Consider the following 19,853-nt stretch of genomic DNA (forward strand, 5'->3'; position numbering starts at 1 on the left):
GTGGTATTCCTAGTTGGTGTTTCAAGCCCATTAGCATGCAGCGTGTAAGTAAGTGTGCGAGACAGGAGGGCAGGATTTCCTATGAAAATACAGTGAGTTGTGCTTTGCTCTGTAACCACCATCTTTGACACAGCTGTGTGTGCAGAGAACCAGTCAGAAAAGTGCCTTTCAGTGCAGATAAACAAGAGGTTTCTCCTCTAGACCAAATCAGCAACAAAGGAGTCAATCATCAAGACTATGAATGTGTTTTTTTTTTTGTTTGTTTTGTTTTTTACATAACATTATTCAGCAGGTGATACATACACATTCCACACATTCCACAGTATCCACATGGTTAACAGAAGGACCACTGGAAATCAGTAGCATATGGAGGCTGTGTGGTCCGGTGGTTAAAGGGACTTGGAACCAGGAGGTCCCCGGTTCAAATCCCACCTCAGCCACAGACTCGCTGTGTGGGACCTGGAGCAAGTCACTTCACCTCCTTGTGCTCCGTCTTTCGGGTGAGACGTTGCTGTAAGTGACTCTGCAGCTGATGCGTAGTTCACACACCGTCGTCTCTGTAAGTCGCCTTGGATAAAGGCGTCTGCTAAATAAACTAATAATAATATATGGTGTTCCAGTGGTTAAAGAAAGTCTTGATATCAGGATGTTCCTGGATCAGCCATTGACTCAATGAGCCGGTTCTATTGTAAATGACTCTGCAGCAGCAGCTGCAGTTGCTGATGCATAGTTCACCCCCTAGTTGCTTTGGATAAAAGCGTCTGCTATATGACAAATTAATAATAATTCAAATTGTTTGAGTGTGTGTATATGAAGGATCGCTACATTTTTGAGGGTTAAAAACATCACCAATCAAACAATCAATTCTTTTTTTAATTCCTATATTTGTTTATTAAAGGGAAGGTTTACACTTTTCCATATAGCGGTATTTTTTTTATTTTTGTAAAGCACAGTTTGTTTTTTACAGTACATTACCTGTCGTAAGCAATGATGGTGCTTGGTGACTTGAGAAATCTGAAGATCAAGGATACAGGCCACAGCCATAAGACATGTGCCAAAAATAAGAAAAACAAAAAGCAAAACAACCCATTTCACATTGACCATTTTTTTGTTTTGTTTTAATTTTTATGAACATCAACTGTTTTTTGTTTATTTTTTCTTCTTAAAACAAAATCACAACACGTTTCATGGAAGCAGTCTGACAATTAGTTTGTCCAGTATGGTTAAAAGCCACACTAAATAGCCAATTCTATTTATTTAAATATACCCTTTCAACAATTTTCTATGTAGATTTATAATGTTAGTACAACATTGCTTTATTTTCAGTGTAGTAACTATTACCACTTCACAGTGTAATAATTATTGCAAACCAGTTGAACCAATTTAAGGCTTCTGAATTGATATACTTGCAATTAAAACAAAAATAATAAACTAGTGTTAACTGTTGTTATGGCAAACATACAGACCGTTGCACATTTTAAAACTATATGTTACCTGTAAACTTCACCTAAAAAGGCCCTGATCATTTAAAAAAAATTGCCAGCTCTTGGGAAGTTTCACATCCATTTTTTAAACAAACCTCAACTAATAAAAATCAGAAATAGTTTTTATCTTATTTAATGTGGCTGATACACAGATGGTTAAACACAGTTTTTTTTCTTTTTTATTGACTCTTTTCTGTTGTTTTAAGGAGGACATCAATCAGTTAAAATGAGGTTCGGAACTGATAAAATGAGTAACAAATTCCCTCTGGGAAGGGGTAACATGGTGAAAAATAACATATACACCGCCTTTCTTGTGTGTGAGAAGTCTTGCAAAAACAAACACTGGATTTATATCAAGTTCCACGCCTGCGGCTGCCATCTCCAAAAAACCGTTCTCAACAATACAATTCAGTGCTGTGTTGTTTTTTTTGTACAAACTCCTTACAAAGCACAGAGCTATTAACCCCATCCTGCCCAACTTCACCGAACAAAACTAATTCATAACATGGCTGTCATACACACAGCTCCTTTTAGGTTTTTTGTTATTCAATTTAGATTTAGCAAGGGAAACAAATTACTCTATAAATATATATATATTATATATATATATATATATATATATATATATATATAAAAATACATAATCTTTCACATTGCAACATTGCAAAGGTTTCACTGTTCATATTGTGTATGCTTTAATTATTTTTTGGTACAGTTTTTCTCTTCCTTTTATAGCAAGCGTACTTTGATCTGCTATGCCTAAATGATGAATATAACCTTGTGTGGGCAGAATGGGATTAACTACATTCATTGTCCAACCAGTTTTCTGCTCGTTTTTTGGAGAAATGACTCAGGATTTCGTTGCTGGCCCCCCCTTCCCCTCTCAGGATGGTGAGAATGTGGCTCCGCGGGGTCAGACCTTGGCTGCCGGAGGGGCCTTGCGCTGCAGTAGATACTCGTGTATCAGCTCCGAGTCGCGCTTCAGCCAGGCTGCATTCAGCAGGATGTTTTCACAGCACTGCTGTATTGTACGCTCAGCTGCAGGTGCAGGGTGGCTTTCAAAGAAGGACTGAAAGAGAGAAAAAAATAAATAAATAAACTACTTACTAATTCAGAGGAACTGGAAATGCTGCAGGTGTTAAACAAATAAAACCGAAAAAAATGTGTGTGCTTTGGCATCTTGCGACCAGATGATTCAGAGCAAGTAGATTTGATTGTTTGAGGCTGCTGAGATTGCACATATTTGGTTATGTTCATGGTTTGCGTCCCAGTATTATCAGTGTTGTGTGCTAGGAGATCTCATTGCTCTGGATAGGGATCCCAATAACCAACGCTTTTAAGAACGCAATACAAAATCATCTACACTGTAGATGCCACCCCCATATATCATAATGTTCCAAAACCCCCTAACACAAAATTGAACGATTCCTCTTTGTATGACAATACACGGTTAAAGCATAGAACATCTTTACCACAAAATCCTAAATGAAACGTAGATCGCATCTGCAAGCTGCATACCTTTTAGAATACAATGTTCTCGGTTCAATTCATTTAAAAATTGCCACCTCCGCTACGTTCTCTTGCTCTCCCCCAAACTGCTCTTTGCTTTGCAATAAATAACAGGTTTCACGGTTTCAATCCAACAATAATTTTGTTGATTTCTCTAAAATTAATTGGCAACTGCACCAGAGCTTATGCGGATTATAAATAGTGTACGAATGACTGATTTGTAATTTCAGGTGCACGGTTAATTGAGGCAGTTGTGCTTGGCAAGAAAACATTCTGAGCTGAAAGTTACATATCTTAAAAAGGGAAATCAATCTTGTTTTATTACCTAGTTTCCTTCTTATACCACTCTCTAAACAACTGTGCCCATTATATATTAAAACATAAACCTGTATGAAACCATACCTAAGAAAAAGTGCTGCATTGTACAATATACTAAAACTCATGCAATTTATATGTGACCGAACCTACTCCAGCTGTCAGATAAGAATAACCTTTTTTTTTTTTTCCCCCCTCCCATGTGGGATTTATTTTTAATGCGTTGTAGTGAAACCTAAATCTAGGGCACGGAAAGCTTCACTGCTGTAAAAATACGCTGTACAATCCTATCAACTGTGTGCCGATAGGATTTCGCTATACCTGATACTGCAGATCAATATAAAACAATACTACCCTGTTTCTTGTCTCGGAGTGAGTGAGTCATTACTTTTAGAATATTTATTCATTTAAAAAAACGGTAAGATTCTAGACTAAACATGTTAGCCAAACATTGCAAACAGATAATGTTTTTGCTTCATGCATCAACATGCTGCACTTAGATGTGTGATCTTTTCAATTTCAAAACAAAAAGCATAATCTTATGATAAATGTTGCATTTCAGCGTTATCCTTACCTTCACTTCAGCAGCCATCTTCTCAACAGCAAAGCCATCGACTGAAAGCTGCAAAAGGAAACAGAAATGATTATTAAACAATACTAATGAGAAGATACAAGATGTTTGCAGAAGACCAAGAAGCCTGCCCCCTCACTGCATGAACTCCTCTCCAATAGTTCTCACTTTATATATATATATATATATATATATATATATATATATATATATATATATATATATATATATATATATATATATATATATATATATAGATATATATTATATATATATATTTGAAAAAGGAAAACTGCTGTGTACCAAAATCAAAAAGAAAAAGGTAATGTAGGTATACAAAAATGTTAATAAATTGATACAAAATGATATCAGGACGTTTTAGACTACAAGTCCTTCTTCAGCTGGTAACTTCCTCCAATGGTAACATTAAACAAGTCCAGCATTATTACATTTAAACTATTTTCAACTGGTTTCACAGACCCAGATTAACGCTAATATTATCCAATGTTACTTTAAGTAAAGTATTCAGAGATTAGTGCTAATCTGGATCTGTGAAACCAGACGATGGTGTGCAATTTAAATCTTCACTTGAACTCTCCTATAGTTTTATTCCAGGTTTGCTGTAATTGTATGAAACAAGCTCCTGAATTGGCTATAAATGTAATATTTAGGCTTACCTGTAAACTATGTGCTTTTTTTGCAGCTCATTTTACTGTGCACACAAAACACCCTGGCTAAACGTCTGACAACTACAAATTATTACACTGTCCATGCCTTTCTTTTCCGTACAGGGCAGAATTTTGCCAGTAATCTGCATAAGCTCTTGTTTGGATACTTGCCTTAATTAATCGGGATATGAGGAAGCCGCCCTGGTAGCGGTTGTGCAGTTCCTCCCAATTGTCCCTTACAAATTTCCAGGCTGCCTTTCTCCCATGCTTACTGCTGCCAGCGACGCCCCCAATCACAGAGACGGTGTCCTGAGGACGCACCTCCTCCTGTGAAACAACAGAGGGCAATTACTGTCAGCTGCTACCAGGCTAAGGAGGCTGGGAGGTCCAGTGGTTAAAGAAAAGGGCTTGACACCAGAATGTTCAAATCCCGGTTCAGGATTTGTGACCCTGAGCAAGTCACTGAACCTCCTTGTGCTCCGTTCTTCGGATGAGACGTAAAACAAACAAGGTCCTATTGGAAGTGACTCAGAAGAAGAAGAAGACGACGACGAATTGGACATCAGAATAAAAGGTGCCCTTTCCTCACTTATCCAAACCACGCTTATAATCCAAAAAGAACATAGGTGCAGAAAGACATGTAAAACTGTACTACATTCCTTCAGGTTAGGGGGATTTAAATCTTAACCTCAGTATTCAAATTCATCTCTGAAAAGCCCATCTTTCTACACCTATGCCCCAAAATGTCATGAGCAGCAATCAAATTCAAGGTTTCTATAGCCCCCACATCCCATTTGCATAAACAACTACATCTCAAATAAATAGATAAAATGACAGACTGTGCACCTAAATTTCTTAACCCGGTATCAATATTGTAGCCACAGTATATGCCCACAGGCTTGGCAGCAGTTTATAAAGTTAAATGGTGTAGCACCATGCTTTTGAGTTTTAACTTACCTGTGGACACCACCAAAAAGTTACCCCCTGCAAATAAAACTGCGGTCTCTTGGCTTACTTAATGTGTAAAATGAACAACAACAAAAAAAAAAAAAAACAATATAAAAAGTCTTACCGACAGAGCAAAGCTTAGAACTTTCTGAATGAGATCAGGTGCTGCAATAGCCCCGAGTACTCTCTCAATACGGTTTCTCTCCTCCTGCATGTCAGCCTGTTTGTGAAGCTGTCGGGAAAGTTACACGTTCAATCGATTTCTCAAGAAATTAAGGAATATGATGCAACACAGCGAGACAAACGTTTTCAACTGGCAGACATTTCACGTCTGCAATTTGCGGATCCGAGCCCGAAACCCATTTCACCGACTCCTGATATTTATCATTTCTAAGAGGTTCAATCAGATATTAAGCCATTTTCTAATGCTGACATACAAAAATCAATGGGGAGATGAAAGGTTATAGTCTTGCTGTAGCAAAGGGTGACTCCAGCATAGATCAAATTAGGGAAGAGAATAAAGGGTTATTTGCCAGTATTATTGTCTTAACTTGGCATATAAATGGTCTAGTTCAATAAGGAGTGTCTCATTAACTTGACTAGCAAGTATTACACCTGTACAAGAAGCTTGCCAGAAAGGGAAGGATGAGTAATGTATTACACCCACCCTTTGCTAAAACAGAGACGCACAGACGCCGTTTGCAAAAGTGCACTTCAAAATCATTGTTATTTACGTTTACATATTCCAGATCCCCCGTCCTATTCCATGCTCTTTTCTTCATTTGAATACATTTCAATACCATTTAAAAATGGACCAATGATGGCGAAGTGCTAATTTGATAGTGGGCACAGAATGCCCGGGGGAAAAACTTTCTTTGCATATATCGCATTTTTATTGGCCGCAAATCACTTTGCATGTATCCTTGCATCAGCCCCTAAATCTCTACAGAAAAAGAATCTGCATTTAAAATTCTGTTTTTCTCTTTGGTGCATTTACAACAGACTGACACTACGCGGCACCATAAACTACAAATACTGCTACTGTACCTATTGAGCTAAAAGTGTAAGACACTAGGTGGCAGTAATGTAGCCGGTTTGGTTAATACTGTCCAATACAGAGTGGCAGAAAGAAGTCCTCTGTTTTTTTTTCTCTTAACTTTAAACAATAAACACTAGAAATCAAAGCCAATGCACTTCCCATTTTCACAATTACATTTACAAAAGCATTTACCTTAAGCATGGTGTCCAATGTTGCACTATCTCCATGTTTCAAAACTGTTAAATAGACCTGCAACATAAATATAGCACAACAGAAAATAAATATGCTGCAAATGAAAAAAAAAACTGCACATTCAAAATTCAAACCAGAACTTAATTTTATCTACTTATGCCAATAATTAAAAAAGCAGTTAAAATATTGGAGCATTTTTTTCTTTTATTATGCGAAAGCATCACCTAACATCTACAAAAATTAGTTCTTCTTTAGCATGCATTGGCTACTCTCCTTCGTTAACGTTACATGATCTGGTCACCATCCGAATAAATGGATGTGGATCTCATACCGGACTCCTCAGATCAGCGGGCAGTATTTGTTTTCCATCAACATGCTCCCTGAACCGGCGACGCGCTTCCTCCAGAGTGGGTTTGTGTCCAGCTTTTCCCAGCTTTCCAAGCACCAAGCCCCTAAGCAAGGCATCCAAGTGACCTGGATTAAAAAAATGTAATTATAAAAAAAGACATTGATGATAATAGAAATAGTCAATGCTCATGTAATATGACCAAACTTTTTTTTTGGTGGCTTTTTTTTTTTTTTGCATTGTTTTAACAGGATGTAGGGATGACGTAATTATAAAATCCATTATAAAAAGCATTTTATTCATGTATTTATATTTTTAAAAAAAACACACACACACATTTGCAAAATAAAAGTTTGACTGCACTCAGACAAAGTCCAGAAATGTATTTAATCATTTCAAATTTAGAAAAATACAGACAATGGCGTTTTGACCGCTAGGCCTTCCTCACATAACAAAAAAAGCATTTGTAACTAGTATGTACATGAACTGTCTTAATGTCTTGTTTATGAAGCTTACTACAGATGCATTTCCCAGTGCTGGTCACTTCATAAGGATTGTTGGAAGAAAGTTATTGTAAGACTTGCAAAACATTTAGCAGCCTCTTGAACTGATCTTTTACATGGGCCTGGTTTGATCTAAGGTCTCATTAACATAATGTAACTGGATTAGCAGGAGGAAAAACATATCACAACTTCCTGAGGAAATCTCAAAAGGCTAATGATACACTAACTAAGATTGCTCAGAGAGAGAGAGAGAGTGCTTATTGCAAACCGCACAGGTCGCTACCGACCCATTTCTCCAACCCTGTGGGTGTCTTCAGTGAAAAGTAATCCTGCTGAGTTGGCGTAACAGTAAACAGACCCCAGGAGGCAAGATAAATTATCTGTAGTCAACTGTATTGACTACAAATCCTAAAAAAAGCCAGCAATAAAACGCTAAAGCCAAGAGAAAGCATTTGAGTCACCCTGCCTCTGCAATTCGCATTTCATACATTTTGGTTCATCCAAAAGAATGAAATGTAAATGTATCCAAGTTAATTAAAAACTGATTGTTTTCTGCTGTACCTCTTGCTTAATTAAATATTTTTAGGGTTATTTTAAACTGGGAGCCAATATGAGACATAATTTCCTTTACGCATTCATTGCTCTGAAAAGACCGCCAGCATGATCGCATAGTAAAATATTATCCAATTTGTGCTTCTACAAAATTATTATTATTATTATTTTGTTTATTTAGCAGATGCCAAAGCTTTATTTGATCTGATTCAGATGCATTCCAGAACAATGAAGTCAGGTACAAACCTGGAGCTATTAATCACTGGTTGTGTGCTCACGTCTGGAAAGCATTTCACAAACATTCAATTTTGTGATAACATCAAGCTTTGTTAAAACATTAAGGGGTAGTTGTACTAAGATGGGCCAGTCGCAGTGCAAACATACCACAGTTTGCATTTTCGTTACGACAATTCGCAAAGTGCACATTTTGTTGTATGTACTAAGAAAAAATATGTTAATGAAGAGTTGCAATATACTCATTTAAATATTATTTGCGTCATTTTACCGAGATCTCTGGCGAGAGTTGTGCGATATTATTTCAAATAAAATAGCGGGCGTTGAGTTGTGGTTTGCTGCAACAGAGGGTGCCCGAAGGATAACGTCTATACATGCAAGGGTGCAAGAATCAAAATAACATTGCTTTTGTTAAATGTAAATGTCATCTGTACAATGCATTCCGTTTCATCTTCATTTTACCTATTTTAATACTGTTATGTATAAAAAAAATTAAAGGCAGTTTAATCCCATCAGATTCTATAGTGGAGCCCCCACCTTCACCTCCAAAAAGCTTTTCATAATCATACAGTAGCCCTTCGCTAAACCGGACATGTTTGTCCAACATAAGGAGGTGTCGGGTTTAAAAACAATACAATAAAATCACACACATACATTTACAGTTCTCTATGTATTTTAAATGTAAATCATTGCGCTGAAATAACACTAATGTGTTCTGGGTAGGCTACACATTACATTATGTAAAACTATAAATCTGTACAGTAGGCCTATACAGTACAGTAGTAAAATCAAATGAATACCTAGCCCACTTTCTTTTTACTTTAGCCTACTGGTAACACAAAATAAATCATGCTGCTGCACTGTACACATTGGTCTACAATGCAAATAAAAGATTACTTTAAATTAAAACTAAATGATTTTAGGGTTTTCTATTTTATTTTAATTATTTTTAACTTGGTCTACTTAGTAGCCTAGACAATGAACACACAATAGATCATGGTCCTATACAGATGCTCAGAATGAGCTGGAGGGGTTAGTGGCACATGTGTGCAGTCTATTGCTCCTATCACGCTGGGAAAACCAGAAATGTGACAGAATATTGTTTTTCAAGGCTTGTAAATACACCCTGACTTTACTGAAAATGAGGTACTCAAAAATACATTGAGCACAACTGGCAACACACGAGAAAAGCGGATTAGGAAATGCCAGCTACAACTGCGACTGTTTAAAACATGCTTTCAAAAGTTCTTAACAAATATATGCAATTGTAAGTGTTGCAATTGCCCCCAGCCTTAGCACATTTCATTACAATGTTTTTGATCCCTCATTTGCACTCTCATCCCCACCCTGTTTTTGCAAATTTCTGCAGGAACACCCAAAATTACATATTCATTTAAGGCTAAAGTGCAGATAAGAACTGTCTGCAAAGCATTCTTTAAAATGATGTGAACAGCACTGCGTTTGTTTACTGCATTTCACGCTACACTTCCGACTGGTTTGCATGTGGTTTGCAACGATTGCGACAGACACAACACTTTAGTACATCGACCCCCAAGTATTATGTACAAGGTAATTCTGATATGCATTATGAGAAAGTTGTACAGTTCCTACAGTTTCATTACAGATAGGTGTGGATGTCACACAGAAATACATACAATCCACTAAAATTGCAAATGAATTGAACTCTTTGAAAATAATGCTCCTGGTAAAACCTACCCTCTCCAGGTTTAGTGTCCCAGCCCAGCTTCTGCCCAATGGGTGTAAAGAGATCTCTTATGAACTCCTGGATCTCTTCGTGGTAATCGTTGTTGGCGAGTAAAGTGGACAGGATGCCCAGATTGCAGCTCAGGTCGCTCCACACGGTGTAATTGGGCTCGTTTACAAAAGCCTCCATCACCTTCAGTACTTCCACGGTGCTAATCATACCTGCTCGGGCCTGGAGAACATCCAAAACGATTAGCTTTCTCGTTGGATATTTTCAAGGAAAAACAGCGATGTTAATTTCTCCTTGTTAAGTGCATCTTGCCACATCTGTATTTTCTGAACCCTCCCAGGACAATACATTGGATTTTGGTTAAAATTGGGAGTGGGAGTGGGAGTGGGGGGGTTACGTATAATTAAAGCCCTGTGAAAATTATCTTTATTTTTTTAGAATTTTTTATTTATTTTTCATAAATTTTGTTTTATTACAGATACACATTATACTCAAATAGATGTATACCAATAATAGTATACATAATGTGTTAACTATACATTTTCTGCTATTTTTTTTTTTTAACATTATGACATAAAAACAGACCTCGTGCAGAGAAAGTTACCATAATTTATCATTAGCAGCAGTAACGGTAATGTACAGTCCTCCCACTCTAACTGCCTATTTACAGTAAATACAGCCCATGCCCTCTAAAAATACAAGATAAAAATATATATATATTATATATGTGTGTGTGTGTGTGTGTACATTATATATATATATATATATATATATATATATACACACACACACACACACACACTGCCCTACTATTGTGGGGCTGTCACAATAATTGCACATAAAAAAAAAAGATAGGAATTTTATTTAAAGCTTGGGGAGGTATACACGTATATAACAGTATACAGCAAGCTTGGGGTTTCTCTCTATTTAAACACTAAGCAAAGCAGATTCATTCATTCAAATCCATTCAAAACCAAAACAGCATTTGCTCCAGTGCAACGTTTGCACCACTTGAAATAAAACAAAGAATTAGCATACCAATGAAAATATAAGCAAACAGACATATTTTCCCCCAAAAGGAATAAACAGCTTATGCTTAACGACGGTATTCTTTCGTTGTTATGACATTGCATTTTAGAAACAAACGTCTCGTCTCTTCCATCACAATTAGTTCCCAAACGGCTCGCTTCAAATTAAACATCGGCGCAAGAGCTAGTCAGAGCTTCCGTTTCCCTTTAGACCGTGTCTATGGTAACGGCTAAGCCTTGACAACTACGATTGCAAGTATTTATTTAAAGTGTTTTTTGTATAAACCCCAATTAAAAAATGTAATTCTAGTATTTGTAATTTCCGCTGTAATTGTGTTCCTCTCCCTCTCTGTATTTCTCAACACTGGTTTGTTTATCTCTGTCTGTGTATTCCTAGCCTGTGTTCTGTGTCTCCTAGTTCTGTGTCTCCCCTGCGATTGTCTGTTGTCTGTCTGTCCTCTTTGGCTGTTTGTCTGTGGCCATTGGTTCTAGTGTGCAGCTGTGGGCCAATGGAATGTGCAGCCAATAAGGGGGCGGGGCTAATGATTTTTTGGTTTTATTTTTACCATGTCGTTTTATTTTGTTTTATAGGTTGCATTTCGTGTTACTTCGTGCTATTTCGTATTTGCGAAAAACACGGGGCTCTGCGTATAATCATGGATGACTCTTTGATCAAAATTGAAAGGGGACTTTAACAAAGGTGGATATGTTATATAGCACCGATTCTAAACCATTCAGTGTTTTTATTTTTATTTTTTTGGCACTGTAGGAAAGCTGTTACTCACCAGCGAGAAGAGATCGTTTTGCAGACCTAGCCTGTCCACGGGGAGCAGAGTGAGGTCTCTGATTCCAGGAATTAAACTTTCCAACATTGTGGAGCTGTATTGAATTCGATAGAAGCCAACAGTTCCTGGGTTTATCTGAAACAGAAAATGCATTCGAAAGCTTTAACACGGAGGCAGTGAAGGTTACAAGCATCGTTTTCTTTCAGTCTCACAGGATTTGCGTGAAAGTGTGTAACTGCTGATGGTGTGCGTAAACAACCAGGAGTATCATTAACAACAAAACAATAAATTTTGCAGCAAAATAAAGTTTTTTGTGAACTCACACCTGTGTGCTTATTTTTGTCTTTATATTTTTATTCTTTACACTGCTAAAACTGTCGGACAACAAAAGCCATTGGGTATTCAACAACATTTACTGAACAGATGACCAAGTTATGAGGGTATAATCCTGGCATGTTTTAAACACAGTGCAAGATAATAAACTATTTGCAGCACAGTGAGAAAGATTAACACGAACAAGAGACCGGCTATAAAGACACACAATGTCCTGCCACAAAGCCTCACAATATCACCCCGTGATTTTATTATTATTTTTATTATTATTTATTTCTTAGCAGACACCCTTATCCAGGGCGACTTACAATTGTTACAAGATATCACATTATTTTACATACAATTACATTATTTTTTACATACAATTACCCATTTATACAGTTGGGTTTTTACTAGGTAAAGTGCCTTGCTCAAGGGTACAGCAGCAGTGTCCCCCACCTGGGATTGAACCCACGACCCTCCGGTCAAGAGTCCAGAGCCCTAACCACTACTCCACACTGCAGACTGCGAATAGCAATCATATTCCTTATCAGCCTCTACTGCACCTCCTTTTTTAAATAATTTAAGTGTATATTATATGCCACATCGGTGCAAACAATTTAGCATGAAACCTTATTTTGATAATGGATCCAGTGACACTGCTTGCACTTCTGTGCCATAATCATCTGTATCAAAATGTAGCGAAATAAAGCACATCAATAAAAAATGCCATTGACCAGAAATTCAAAAGGCATGTCAGTAGCCCACGCCCCCTGCTAGCTACTGCATTCAGGGAACAATACCAACATTTGAGGGATCGTTCAAGTGTAACTGCTGACCTAAGTAAAGGTATTGATGGCTCCTGACTGCAAGGAAAGCTCAAAGGAATTCCATTCCAAACATTCCAGCCACTAAATGAAACGGTGCAAAGCCCATTTGCTAATCAGCTTAAGAGAGAACTAAGATACAATTAAAAATAAAGCAAAAGTGGCACTCTGTATGAGGGCATTGAAAAAAATCAGGTGCTGTAATTACAGCAGCAGCCAGAATATAAAAAGACGCACCCCCCCTTAGGATCTCTCACTTTCATTTAATTCCACCTTACCTTGACCCACTGATCCGGCGCCACATTTTTCACAGTTATGGTAACTTCAGCACAATCCAGCAGCACATTCATCTTGATGCAGGTTGGGGCATCGCTGGTGCAAATGCTGATAGGAACCATCCACTTATGGCACTCATCTCCTTTAGAATGGGATAATAAAACACATTCGTCATTGTGCACATGGCTTAGAAAAATCACCAACACTCCCCTCCCCGACTCTCCTCTCTCGATACACGCGTGCATCCATACCCCTCATCCTCCTTGCTTCTCGAAGGTGAACATCATAAGAAAGACAATGCAGTTTGGCTGTAATATATATATAACGTCATGTGCGATCTACTAAAATCATACCGCATATGTAATTTGTGTCGTAAGACTATTAAATCTATCTTACCGCTGTACGGTCCACTGGCGCAGAATTTCTTCTGTGACAATTTCAGCACTCTGTCATCTCCTTGCTGAATAAAACAAATAGACAAGTCATCAATCCTAACGTAAATGGATTGCGAAACCGTATTCAGCTCAAAACTGTTGAAATAAACACACCTGAGCTTCTGCAAAAAGCTGATTATCATGTGTTTGTTTAAAAAGCTTTTTTTGTTGTTGTTGCTAGAATTATAAATACCATTTAAATACCATTATACACAGCTGTAACAATTAATATATTCATAATTATTGTTTTGAGATTCAGCTTTTATTAGGGAGCTCTCCTAAATCCCTTGTTTAGAAAGACACAGGGTACTAATGCTTGTAAGAGTAGCAGTCTGCCGTGTGGGTGTGTGCATTCGCTGCTGAGTGACAGGCAGGAGATCGAGACAGAGGTTGAAGTTGATACGCCCCCTGCAGGCGAACAGGATTTATTTACATATCAAGTCAACACACTGAACAGCTCACGTGACACTACCAGCAATGGTAGCGCACGGAGCACATAACACAATGTACAAAAACTTTGGTAGGATCTACAATCTCTAAACTAATCTCTGTTCAATAATAAACTAACGCTGCTGAAAAGCTTGATCATGGCAGATAAACGGTTTGGGCGGATACACGATGGATTACTGTATTACTTTATATGGATAAACTGCTGCTTGGTTAGAATGTAAGCAAAATCACTCAATTTATTAATAGTTTACCAAATGAACAATTTTACTAGCTTTACTGAAAAGTAAAAAAAAAACGTAAATCCATTGCATGTGCAAAAAATACTGAACTAAGAGGTGTGTATACGTTTTATTTCCTGTACAACATCATTAGAATCGTATTTACCTGCTCTTGTTCCACAAGAATAATTGGAAATCCCATTTGTTTGGTCCATGAATTCATAACAGCAGCTATTGGCTTCCCACTAAATTGTTCTAGACAGTCCCACAAATCCTCTGTGGAATAAAAAATAAATAAACAAATAAAAGATTTGAGATGAGACGGTATAAGCCCAAAGACTAACAAGGATTTCTTTTAAATTTCAAATAAATGTACATTATTCCTATAAAATCACCCCTACAAACCTCTAGATCCTACATTTCTTTATTGAAGTATAATAAGCACAAAGTCAACCTTGACCTAGCAAAGCTACTAACTGACAGGGATGGAAATAAGTCTCCACCCAGTATTAATTTGACACACCTGAACTGGTTACCTACAGTATCCACTGCAGTTAAGCTCATAGTAAATAGATGTAAAGGATCAGACTGCTATGCAATGAGAGTCATGTTTCTATACCTGAACTTGGTTCATTGAGCAACCACTGTATATACCAAATCTAATAGCATTTAAATGAAAGATTTTGCTTGCTGTCAAGAAGGCCAACTACAATGATAGACATTGGCTGGCTACCTACCAGCGCCTCTCATTAAAACAGAGGACATGGTAGAGTAAACTCGGACCAACAGCTTTGAATAATGCATGAAACATTTGCAGAAGGCATTTGCAGAGGATATTTGCATTACTACAGAGATTATTTTGGATGATTTTATTCAGTCAAGCCTGGAGGATTTGAATTTCTGCTCTTCTCATGCAGTATGGAGCTGAAAAATACATTTTAACTGTGATGTCCTCAAACAACCCTGAAGCCAGCATGAATACTCAAAACAAGAGAGTCATTTTGTATTACAGGATCTACCAAGATTTACCTAAAGTTTGAATGCGTTTTACTTATTTATTTATTTTTACCTGTTGATGCATTTTTATTTTGGAACTTTAATAGGTACGCATTCATTCCTTTCCTGAAGTCCTGGGGAAGAAACAAGAGTTATTTCAACACTACGGTACTGGCGAATCTGTAATATTTTATTATATTTGCACTTTTATCTATCTACTTCAGCCCCAATTTCTCCCAACAAGTTCAATTTAAAACATCCAATCTACTAAAATTGCTAAAACGCATGCAGAACTATATGAAAGGACTTGAATTCTTCACCTCATCTCCAATGTAGTCATGCAGCATACGGATAACTGAAGCTCCTTTACTGTAGGATATAGCGTCAAAGATTTCATCAACTTCCGAGGGGTGTCCAACATTGACCTACAAAACAGAATTACTTTATTGAGAATCAAAACCACACTTCTAATAATGGCTAATAACTTTTTTCCTTCTAGTTTTATTCACATTAGTTAATTACAGAAATGTATGCGGTTTATATTTAAGTTACGACATCCTGTAACTTCCGACAGACACATAATGTAACTTATTTACGAAACACCCTTTATTGTTGCAAGTTTCCGAGATTACATATATATATAATTTTTTTTTTTTAGTAGATTAACACTATCAAAGCATTCCTTCAATACCACCTATTGTTTAATAACAAGTGCCCCCCATAGCCTTCAAGGACAGAATCTTCATCCTAAGCCACACATTTTCAACATTCAAACCAATCAAAACATTCGAAGCAGGACTAATATGTAAAAATCATTGCCATTTGAACCATGACATTTGTTGGAAACCACAATGGAAAACATAACCCATTGTAGTACCTGATTTATCAGTATAACGTATGGTTTTCTTTTTCCTTTTATTTTTCAGTTACGGTCTGTTGCGACATGCAATCCAGGTCAAAATCTATTGCAGGGGAAAGTAGTGCAGTTCAGTACCTCAATGGGGTGGCTGTTGTCCAGAGCATCTAAATCAAGTGCACGTGTGTAGTCTGCCGACACAAACTGAGTCCAGATGTCATACTCAGGAAAGCAGTGGTCCACACACAAGTACTCTATCCAGGAGGCAAAGCCCTCATTTAACCACAGGTGAGTCCACCACTCCTGCAGGAAGGAACAGCATGGCAGAGAGATCAGAAACAGACTGAGAGAAGCATCACGTAACAGCATCAACATCATTACACTTACACTGCGCCTTTTAGGATAAGCCCCCAGGCCCAAGCATAGTCTGAAACATCCCGATATAACTGATAGTTATTCACATTTTTGTGTACCTTTTGATTTTGGTCCTTTTGGTACACAATCTCACATTTGAGATATACATTACATATATACACATACACACACACACACACACACACACACACACACACACACACACACACACACACACACACACACTTCAGTCAGACAAAACTCCACACAGGGTGAAAGTTGACAACAAACTAAATATATTGGCACTTTTATTATTATTGAAGGCATATTTAGTTCTTAAAAAGGTGTTTTACCAAGTGGGGACGTCCCCACAACGAATCTTGTCCCACACTTTGATAATACCTGCCCCCACCGACTCCACATACACACAACCAATCTTACATCTAACATACGTCCATTTGACTAACCAAGCCGTAACACAATACAATCTGCATTTACAATTTGTCAGAGTGCGCCTTAATAATCCCTGCTCAGCATTTTGCTTCAACCTAAATTGGCCTTTCTTGTGTTCTTGCACTGTAATTGAAAAACACAGCATAGAACCAAAACATTTGAGTACAGGGATGAAAATAAGACTCCCACTGCAAAGCAAAGCCACGCCTGGTTTTAGTAGCAGTGTATAGGTAACAAGCTCGGGTGTGTCTTACTAAGCTCATAGTAAAACCAGGAATGGATCCTAAACTGCTATGCAATGGGAGTCTTATTTCCAGCCCGCTAGGGTAATGCAATCAAGAAAGATGCAAGAAAGTGGACTTTTAAACCTTTGTTATCATTCTTAAGAAACGTGACTAAAAAAAATTAAAATAAATTGCTGGCACAATTTTGTGACACGCGAACACGACCCTGAGAGATACAAACAGGTTGGCGGCACGGCTGCTGTACACTGCCAGGATAGGCAGGGCTAAGCAACGGCACAGCATCTACTCCAAATTAAATCTAGACACTCAATTTAACACTTACTGCTCTTCTTAATTTACACTTCGAAAGTGTAAGAATCTGTTGCAAACATGTTCTACAGTTATTACAAGACACTTACGACAGCTAAAATTAGCAGGTTTCAAATCCGAGACGCTTCAATAACTTTATTTAAGAGCTCTAAATCAATAACGAATTTTACTGCAGGCAGCCTGCACAGCAAATTGCTGGATTGTAGCCAAAAGGAAAAGGGACACTCAAGATGCATTATAGGTTAGAAAGCTTTTATCTCAAACATCAATGTGAAGCTCATCGATTTCATTTTCTCCAACTCAGCAGCAACCTTGTGATTTAACCTAATAAAATCTGGTTACATCCCTATTCAGGAGTCTGACTTCTTTGCAGGTAAGCATAAAAACTCATATAAAATGTTTGAAGTACTTTCCCTGCCTGAAATGTTGTATCATCTGTGGTTCTGGGTTATATATTTCTATACGACTAAGTAGACCTGAAATTGAAAAATTAATAAAAAATAAAAAAAGCTACTTTAAAAAAAGGGAAGAAACACATGAAGATAAAACAAACAAAACAAGTCTCTCTCTCTCTCTCTCTCTCTCTCTCTCTCTCTCTCTCTCTCGATGCTTTGACAATCTATGGGGGCAGGGATAACCCCCAAACAATCTCATAAAACAGATAAATCGATCACTTAATTCATTGAACATCTTGTCAGACATTTATCCCCAAGGTCATTTTTTTTTTTGTTTAAGTTAATAAAATAAATGAAGTACTTTTATAAACCGAGGCGGTATAATAAAAACGTAATATGAATATCGATAATAGTTATGTTCCTTAAAAAAAAACTCATATATCTTAACAAAATGGAAACCTAGGTTTCCTATCTAGTTTCCCCTTTCTAGCTCACCCATTTGAGGGTTGAATGCATCTCTCCTGTGGAGATGTGAAAGCCTGCTTTAAGACGCGCCACTGCTTTCAAGAACTTCATTATCTCTACAGATTGACCTTTGCCAGAGTTGGCTTTTGATTGCCTAGGGAATGCCTTTTCTAGTTGGCAAATAATCCTCTTTGTATAAAAAGAACAGGCACAAGCCATTCTTCACATTGAGGTAACAGATAAATCACCCCTCTGGTTATATTGTGTTTCTTGTGTGCTGTAGGAAGCTTTGAAGGATTTGAGACGATTACTACAGAACTTTCATTTTTTTTTAAACAAACGGGGTCACTAAAAGCGTTCGAAAATACGAGACTATCGTTCGCTCAGTGTAAAACACCACATGAAACTGCGAATTATCAAACTTGGAAAGGTGAGTAATTGAACGGTAATTGACCAATCATATGGTATAATTATAATTACAGGGGGGCTCCCGAGTGGTGCATCCGGTAAAGGCACTCCACATGGAGTGCAGGATGCGCTCTATAGCCTGGCGGTCGCTGGTTTGGGTCCAGGCTATTCCACTGCCGACCGTGGACGGGAGCTACCAAGAGCTGAGTGGTCCTCCGACGCTGTAGCTCCAAGGTGGTTGTATGGCGGGCCCGCAGAGTCAAAAGAAGCGGACGGCTGATGGCACACGTTTTCGGAGGACACGTGTGCCCGTCTTCGTCCCTCCCAAGTCAGTGCAGGGGTGGCAGCGGTGAGCCGGGTTGAAATAAAAATAATTGGACATTTCAAACTGGGGAGAAAAATAATTGGCGATTCCAATTTTTTTTATTTATTTATTTATTTATTTATTTATTTATTTATTTTTAAATAATTACAACTACAATTACGCAGGTGTGCCAAGGTTCACAATTACAGTTCGTAATTAAAATTATTTACAAACCACATGCATTACAGTTGTGATTGACCCTCAGTCTGGGGCAGAGGGTAATTCTCTAGCCTTTCCTCACAGATGGGTTCAAATCCAGCCTCAAGTTACAAAGTAAGTTTCCGCTTAGCCTCAAGTGGACATGAACATCGTAAAAAAGTGCCCTGTGAAGCTCTGCACAAACGGCGCTATACGTAAATGCAAACTGTACTGTATTGAACACGAATGACAAAAATCTGAATGAAAATTACCATTGTGACTAGATTTCCAAACCACTGATGAGCAAGTTCGTGCCCGACCACCAGAGCGACCCACTGCCGGGAAGAGGAACAGGAGTTCTTTGGATCAATAAGCAGGGCTGTCTCTCTGTCGGGGAAACACACTCATGAGACTTCACACATCAATTCTTGAGCACCACTTCATCCCTTAAACTTACAAAACAGA

General features: G+C 37.8%; 1 protein-coding gene across 1 annotated transcript in view; it reads right to left on the minus strand.

Annotated features, from left to right (window-relative positions):
* Window positions 1-864: 864 nt before the first annotated feature.
* LOC117435083 (puromycin-sensitive aminopeptidase-like) overlaps window positions 865-19,853 on the minus strand; it is a 34,033-nt gene continuing 15,044 nt past the window's right edge. Inside the window, exons 9-23 of the mRNA XM_034058015.3 lie at window positions 19,661-19,775; window positions 16,396-16,560; window positions 15,722-15,826; window positions 15,475-15,535; window positions 14,572-14,681; window positions 13,700-13,763; window positions 13,306-13,445; window positions 11,889-12,023; window positions 10,078-10,297; window positions 7,058-7,200; window positions 6,727-6,783; window positions 5,620-5,727; window positions 4,719-4,874; window positions 3,883-3,930; window positions 865-2,553 (exon numbers count right to left, since the gene is read on the minus strand). Coding sequence (XP_033913906.1) covers window positions 2,398-2,553; window positions 3,883-3,930; window positions 4,719-4,874; window positions 5,620-5,727; window positions 6,727-6,783; window positions 7,058-7,200; window positions 10,078-10,297; window positions 11,889-12,023; window positions 13,306-13,445; window positions 13,700-13,763; window positions 14,572-14,681; window positions 15,475-15,535; window positions 15,722-15,826; window positions 16,396-16,560; window positions 19,661-19,775 — 1,783 coding nt within the window. The 3' untranslated portion in view covers window positions 865-2,397. The remainder of the gene's footprint in view (window positions 2,554-3,882; window positions 3,931-4,718; window positions 4,875-5,619; window positions 5,728-6,726; window positions 6,784-7,057; window positions 7,201-10,077; window positions 10,298-11,888; window positions 12,024-13,305; window positions 13,446-13,699; window positions 13,764-14,571; window positions 14,682-15,474; window positions 15,536-15,721; window positions 15,827-16,395; window positions 16,561-19,660; window positions 19,776-19,853) is intronic.

Source organism: Acipenser ruthenus, chromosome 28 (genome assembly GCF_902713425.1).
Source record: "Acipenser ruthenus chromosome 28, fAciRut3.2 maternal haplotype, whole genome shotgun sequence".
NCBI classification, from domain to species: domain Eukaryota; kingdom Metazoa; phylum Chordata; class Actinopteri; order Acipenseriformes; family Acipenseridae; genus Acipenser; species Acipenser ruthenus.